Below are 6,733 nucleotides of genomic sequence, written 5' to 3' on the forward strand. Positions count from 1 at the left end.
AACGCTGGCACTGCCGACCACGTCTGCAGACCCTGGCTCTGCACGGCCCCGGGTTTCATTTTGCTGTGTGGACATCCCAAAGAGATCAGCTCTGGTTCAGCCAAGGGTGAATCCCGAGCAGGGCCCTGGCCTGTCTATACAGGGGTGAATCCAGAACAGGGGCTATCTGGGGTGAACCCGGAGCAGGGCCCTGGCCTGTCTAGACAGGAGTGAATCTGGCGCAGGGCTCTGGACTGTCTATACAGGCGTGAATCCTGAGCAGGGCTGCGAACTGTCTAGACAGGAGTCAGACCAGATGCTCGCAATGGTCCCTCCTGGCCTCGGACCCTCCCACGTGTCCCATCCCGGCCGCCCATCTGCGCTCCCCGGCGCTCCGCTGCGGGTGTCTCCCCGGTAACAGGTGACAAGCGGTGGGGGAGCCCAGCCATTGGCCAGGAGGCGGCGGGGAGCGCACGGATTGGCCGGCAGCCGGCCGGGGATGCCCCGGGAGCTCGGGCCGGGCCAGGAGCAGAGGCAGCCCGGCGGGGATGGAGGCGCCCGGCTGCTGGGGGCTGCTGCTGGCCCTGGGGCTGCTGCGGGAGGCGGCGGCCACCGCCCCGACAGAGGGTAGGAGCTGCCCACGGGCGTTACTGGGGGGCGGGCGGGCGTTGCACGGCCAGTGTGTGTGTGTGTGCGTGCACGGGGATTGCGTGAGTGCAGCTGTGCGCACACGGGGGTTGTGTGTGCATGCTCGGGGGTTGTGTGTGTGGTTGTGTGTGTGCACACGGGGGTTGTGTGTGTGGTTGTGTGTGCATGGTCGGGGATTGTATGTGTGGTTGTGTGTGCGCCCAAGGGGATCGTGTGTGTGGTTGTGTGTGTGCACACAGGGGTTGTGTGTGTGGTTGTGTGTGCATGCTCGGGGATTGTATGTGTGGTTGTGTGTGCGCCCAAGGGGATTGTGTGTGTGGTTGTGTGTGCATGGTCGGGGATTGTATGTGTGGTTGTGTGTGCATGCTCAGAGATTTTGTGAGTACGGCTGTGTGTGCACACACGGGGGTTGTGTGGGCATGATCGAGGATTGTGTGTGTGGTTTACGAAGGGATTGTGTGCACATAAAGATTGTGTGTCTGTGGAGAAGGGGACTGTGTGTGAGATTGTGTGTGTGCAGGTGTATGGATGCATCTCGGGGGAGTGTGTGTTTTTGCATGGGGGGTGAAAGTGTGTCGGGGTTGTGAAAGTGTATGTGGAATTAGGCGTGTGTGGAGATTGTGTGTAAATAGGGTGTGTTATACTGTGTGTGTGTGAGAGAGCAAGCACTTCCCAGGGGTTAGCAAGCCCTGCCTGAGTGTGTGTGGGGAGGAGGTTATCCCTGCCCTGTCAGTGTGTGTCCTCGTCTGATGTTGTGTTCATGGGTATTCCTGGGTGCATGGGGTTGCATGGTGTGTAACCATGTAAATGGAAGTGTGGCGTGGCAGTCAATTTTGTGTGTGTGTGTGATTGTGCACACAGGGGAGTGCAGAGTGTGGGGGTGTTGGTTGTGTGTGATTGTGCAGGTGTGCAGTGTGGGGTCAGGGTTGGGGGGCCTGTGCTGTGTTTTGTCACTGCGCATGCAGACTGTGTGTGTATATAGGGTATTTAATGCATGTGTGTGGCTGTGGGTACAGGGTGTGGAGTGTGGGCGAGTGTGGGTGTATGGGAAGAGTGTGCTTGCACATGGGTTGTAATGTGTATTTGTGTGTGAGGGATAGCAGCACTGTGTGGTGGGGGCTGTGTGTGTACAGGGGCTGTAGTGAGGGTGAATGGACAGTGTGTGCAAAGGAATGTGTGTGTTTAGGGATTGTCGTGATTCTGTGTGTGTGTGACTGTGTGCTTGCATGTAAATGAGGACTGTGAGTATAGGGTGGGTATGCCTGTGTGCACGAGGAGTGTGTGAACTTGTGTGTGCACAGAAAACGGGGCACTGTGCACAGTGTGTGTGACAGTGTGTGTACAGGGAATGATGAGTGTGTGTGTGTGCACAGCGTGTGCGTGCCCCATTGTGACCCCGGTCGGTGTCTCTCTCCCGCAGCGCCCACAGCCCACGTCCTGTCCCGCGTGCTGTTCTGCCAGCCTGACCGCCCCTCGCTGGGCCTGGCCGACACCTTCGACGGGGACCAGCTGTTCTCGTTCGACTTCCCGGGGGCGCGCTGGGAGGCCCGGCTGCCTGACTTCCAGCCCTGGCTGGGCGCCCAGGAGAGCAAGGAGCAGATCCGCAACGACTCCAGTCTGTGCCAGCAACTGCTCTCGGTGCTCAGCAACATCAGCACGGGCGTGCTGCCCGAGGCCAGAGGTACCCGGCGCCTGCTGCCCCCCAGCGCCAATGTCCTCCCCAGTGCCCGTGTCCCCCCCATGGCACCCCCAGCGATCACTGATACTGCCCTGCCCCTGCCCGAGGCCAAAGGTACCTGGCCCCCGGTGCCCGAGTCTCCCCCAGCACCCATGTCCCCCCCCACGGCACCCCCAGTGATCCCTGATACTGCCCTGCCCCTGCCTGAGGCCAGAGGTACCCGGCGCCTGGTCTCCCCCAGCATCCGTATCTTCCCCAGTGCCCGTGTCCGCCCTCATGGCACCCCCAGCGATCCCTGATACTGCCCTGCCCCTGCCCGAGGCCAGAGGTACCCGGCGCCCGGTCTCCCCTAGTGCCCGCTGCCCCCCCGGCGCCCATGTCTTCCCCAGCGCCCGTGTCCCCCCCCACAGCCCTCCCAGCGATCCCTGATACTGCCCTGCCCCTGCCTGATGCCAGAGGTACCCGGCGCCCGGTCTCCCCCAGCTCCCTTGTCTCCCCTAGTGCCCGCTGCCCCCCCAGTGCCCATGTCTTTCCCAGCGCCCACATCCCCCCCCATGGCACCCCCAGCGATCCCTGATACTGCCCTGCCCCTGCCCGAGGCCAGAGGTACCCGGCGTCCGGTCTCCCCCGGCGCCCGTGTCTCCCCTAGTGCCCACTGCCCCCACAGTGCCCATGTCTTCCCCAGTGCCCGTGTCCCCCCCCATGGCACCCCCAGCGATCCCTGATACTGCCCTGCCCCTGCCCGAGGCCAAAAGTACCCGGCCCCTGGTGCCCGTGTCTCCCCCAGCACCCATGTCCCCCCCCACGTCCCCCCCAGCGATCACTGATACTGCCCTGCCCCTGCCCGAGGCCAGAGGTGCCCGGTGCCCGTGTCTCCCCCAGCGCCCGTGTCCCCCCCCACGGCACCCCCAGCGATCACTGATAGTGCCCTGCCCCTGCCCGAGGCCCCTGACCCCCAGTGCCCGTGTCTCGCCCAGTGCCAGCGGCCGCCGCCATGCTCCCCCCAGCACCCAACGATCACTGATACTGCCCTGCCCCTGCCCGAGGCCAAAAGTACCCGGCCCCTGGTGCCCGAGTCTCCCCCAGCATCCACAGCCCTCCCCAGGGATCACTGATACTGCCCCTGCCTGAGGCCAAGGTGCCTGGCCCCCAGTGCCCATGTCTCCCCCAGTGCCCGCAGGCCCCCCCACCACTCCCCAGCACCCAGCGATCACTGATACCGCCCTGCCCCTGCCCGAGGCCAGAGGTACCCGGTGCCCATGTCTAGCCCAGCGCCTGCGGCCCCCCCCACAGGCCCCCCAGCACCCAGCAATCACTGATATTGCCCTGCCCCTGCCCAAGGCCAGAGGTACCTGGCGCTCGGTCTCCCCCAGTGCCCATGTCTTCCCCAGTGCCCATGTCCCCCCCACAGCACCCCCAGCGATCACTGATACTGCCCTGCCCCTGCCCGAGGCCCCTGACCCCTGGTGCCCGTGTCTCGCCCAGTGCCAGCGCCCCCCCATGCACCCAACAATCACTGATACTGCCCTGCCCCTGCCCGAGGTCAGAGGTACCCAGCCCCCAGTGCCCGTGTCTCCCCCAGTGCCCGTGTCCCCCGCACGGCACCCCCAGCGATCACTGATACTGCCCTGCCCCTTCCCGAGGCCAGAGGTATCCAGCTCCTGGTCTCCCCCAGCATCCGTATCTCCCCCAGTGCCCGTGTCCGCCCTCACGGCACCCCCAGCGATCACTGATACTGCCCTGCCCCTGCCCGAGGCAAAGGTGCCCACATCCCCTCCCCGTGGCACCCCAGTGTCTGTGCACCCAGGCCCTTCACCCCCCAGCACCCCCTGCACAGGTGCCCAAGCCCCTTACGGTGTTACCCCCTCCCTGCCCACATCGCCCAGCAACCCCATCCCCCCTTCCCAGCCCCCCCCAGCACTCCGTCCTCCTCCCCACATACCCCCAGTGCTCCAGCCCCCACAGGCCCCCACTTACCATCTCCCCTCTCCCCTCAGGCACCCCCATGGCCAACGTGTTCACAGCCCAGCCCCTGGAGCTGGGAAAACCCAACACCCTGATCTGCCAGGTGGGCAACCTCTTCCCGCCCTCGGTGACCGTGTCGTGGCAGCGGCTGGGGGAGCCCGTGAGCCAGGGCGTCAACACCACGCGATACTACCCCACCGAGGACCTGGGCTTCCTGCTCTTCTCCTACCTGGAGTTCACCCCGCAGGAGGGGGACATCTACACCTGCACCATCACGCGGCCCAGGGACCGCTTCTCCACCGTGGCCTATTGGGGTGAGGGAGCCCCCCGGCCTGCTCCTTGATACGCCCCCTGCACCCCATTCCTTCCCCCTGCACCCTGATCCTCCCCCATCCTTGTATCCCTCCCCCATGTCTCCCCACCTGCACCATCACGCGGCCCAGGGACCGCTTCTCCACCGTGGCCTATTGGGGTGAGGGAGCCCCCCGGCCTGCTCCTTGATCCGCCCCCTGCACCCCATTCCTTCCTCCTGCACCCGATCCGCCCCCTGCACCCCGATCCGCCCCCTGCACCCTATTCCTTCCTCCTGCACCCGATCCACCCCCTGCACCCGATCCGCTCCCTGCACCCTGATCCTCCCCCATCCTTGTATCCCTCCCCCACATCTCCCCACCTGCACCACCACGCGGCCCAGGGACCGCTTCTCCACCGGGGCCTATTGGGGTGAGGGAGCCCCCCGGCCTGCTCCCTAATCCACCCCCTGCACCTCATTCCTTCCCCCTGCACCCCGATCCGCCCCTGCACCCCGATCCTCCTCGCTGTACCCCGCTCTGCCCCCTGCTCCTCAATCCTCCCCACTGCACCCCATTCCTTCCCCCTGCACCCCGATCCACCCCCTGCACCCCGTTCCTCCCCCATCCTTGTATCCCTCCCCCACGTCTCCCCACCTGCACTATCATGTGGCCCAGGGACCGCTTCCCCACTGTGGCCTACTGGGGTGAGGGAGCCCCCCGATTCACTCTCCAATCCTCCCTGCTGCACCCAAATCCTCCCCCTGCACCCCGTTCCGCCCCCATCCTTCTGTCCCTCCCCCACGTCTCCCCACCTGCACCATCACGCCTGTGGGAGGTCCACTGGAGCTGCGGAGGTCCACTGGAGCTGCCTGGCCTGCCCTCACCGCTGCGACCAGCGGACAGTAGCGGCGCTCCACACAAGGCAGCAGTCGCAACATTCCTCCCGGCGATCGGCAAGCCGCCGCCCGCGGCGTTGCCGTCCCAAGCTGTGCCGTTTGCCGTGCTGTGGGCTCTGAGCCGCACGAGCCTAGGGACTGCTTCTCCCACCATGGGACCCACTGGGCGTGAGGAGATTCCCCGCGCGTGCACACTTAATATCGATGCTCTTCCCTGCAAGCTTCGTATCCTCCTACACCATACAACAATGCTGCCTCCACCTGACCCTTGCAGTGCTTCCCGAGCTCCCCCCACTTCTTGGATCCCTCCACTTGGATCACACCACAACACATCTATGGAGCCTTGTGGGCTCCGCACCACCTTCTCCGCCTCCCCTCGCTGCCTGTGGGTTAAAAAGCCACCCTCCCCTCCAAATCTCTCCTGGTAGGGCTCTAGGCCTACACACTCACATAAGTGTCCCCTCACTCACCCTGCCAGATTGCCTTGATCTCTGAGTCCCCCGAACCCATCCCCATCTAGTTGCGCTGATACTGTTAGAACGCGCTGTGTCGAGAAACACCTGGCTCTATTCGCCTCTCTGTGGCCATCCTCGTCTTCATGCGTCACTGGGATCGTCCTCCTCTCACATCCCGCAGGCCCACGCCCCAACAGGTACGCCAGCGCGGGCTTGCCCCCAGCTGGGGGTCTGGGGCGAAGTCTACGTGGGTTCAGAGCCCGAGCAGCAGGGTCTGGTCGGTGGCCAAGGACTCCTGGTGTTCCATTCCTTGGTTTGGGTTGTGCGTTTAGTGGCGTTTAGAGCAAGCGGGGGGTATGTGAGACCAAGGGGGTTCTATCCCTGGCTTGGGGGAGCGTCTAGTGAGTTAGAGCAGAGGAATCTGGGGGCCAGGACTGCTGGGTTCTATCCCTGGCTTGGGGATGCGTCTAGTGGGTTAGAGCAGGGGGGCTGAGAGCCAGGACTCCTGGGTTCTATCCCTGGCTTGGGGGAGCGTCTAGTGAGTTAGAGCAGAGGAATCTGGGGGCCAGGACTGCTGGGTTCTATCCCTGGCTTGGGGATGCGTCTAGTGGGTTAGAGCAGGGGGGCTGAGAGCCAGGACTCCTGGGTTCTATCCCTGGCTTGGGGGTGCGTCTAGTGGGTTAGAGCAGGGGGCACTGGGAGCCAGGACTCCTGGGTTCCATCCCTGGCTTGGGGGTGCGTCTAGTGCGTTAGAGCAGGGGGGGCTGGGAGCCAGGACTCCTGGGTTCTCTCCCAGCTCTGGGAGGGGAGTGGGGTTTA

General features: G+C 64.5%; 1 protein-coding gene across 1 annotated transcript; it reads left to right on the plus strand.

Annotated features, from left to right (window-relative positions):
- Positions 1–488: 488 nt before the first annotated feature.
- On the plus strand, positions 489–4,628 carry LOC116835049 (class II histocompatibility antigen, M alpha chain). The gene is made up of 3 exons (XM_032797505.2): positions 489–606; positions 2,048–2,308; positions 4,303–4,628. The coding sequence occupies exons 1-3, from the start codon at positions 528–530 to the stop codon at positions 4,611–4,613; spliced, it is 651 nt and encodes a 216-aa protein (XP_032653396.1). The 5' UTR covers positions 489–527; the 3' UTR covers positions 4,614–4,628.
- Positions 4,629–6,733: the final 2,105 nt, after the last annotated feature.

Source organism: Chelonoidis abingdonii, chromosome 12 (genome assembly GCF_003597395.2).
Source record: "Chelonoidis abingdonii isolate Lonesome George chromosome 12, CheloAbing_2.0, whole genome shotgun sequence".
Lineage (NCBI taxonomy): Eukaryota > Metazoa > Chordata > Testudines > Testudinidae > Chelonoidis > Chelonoidis abingdonii.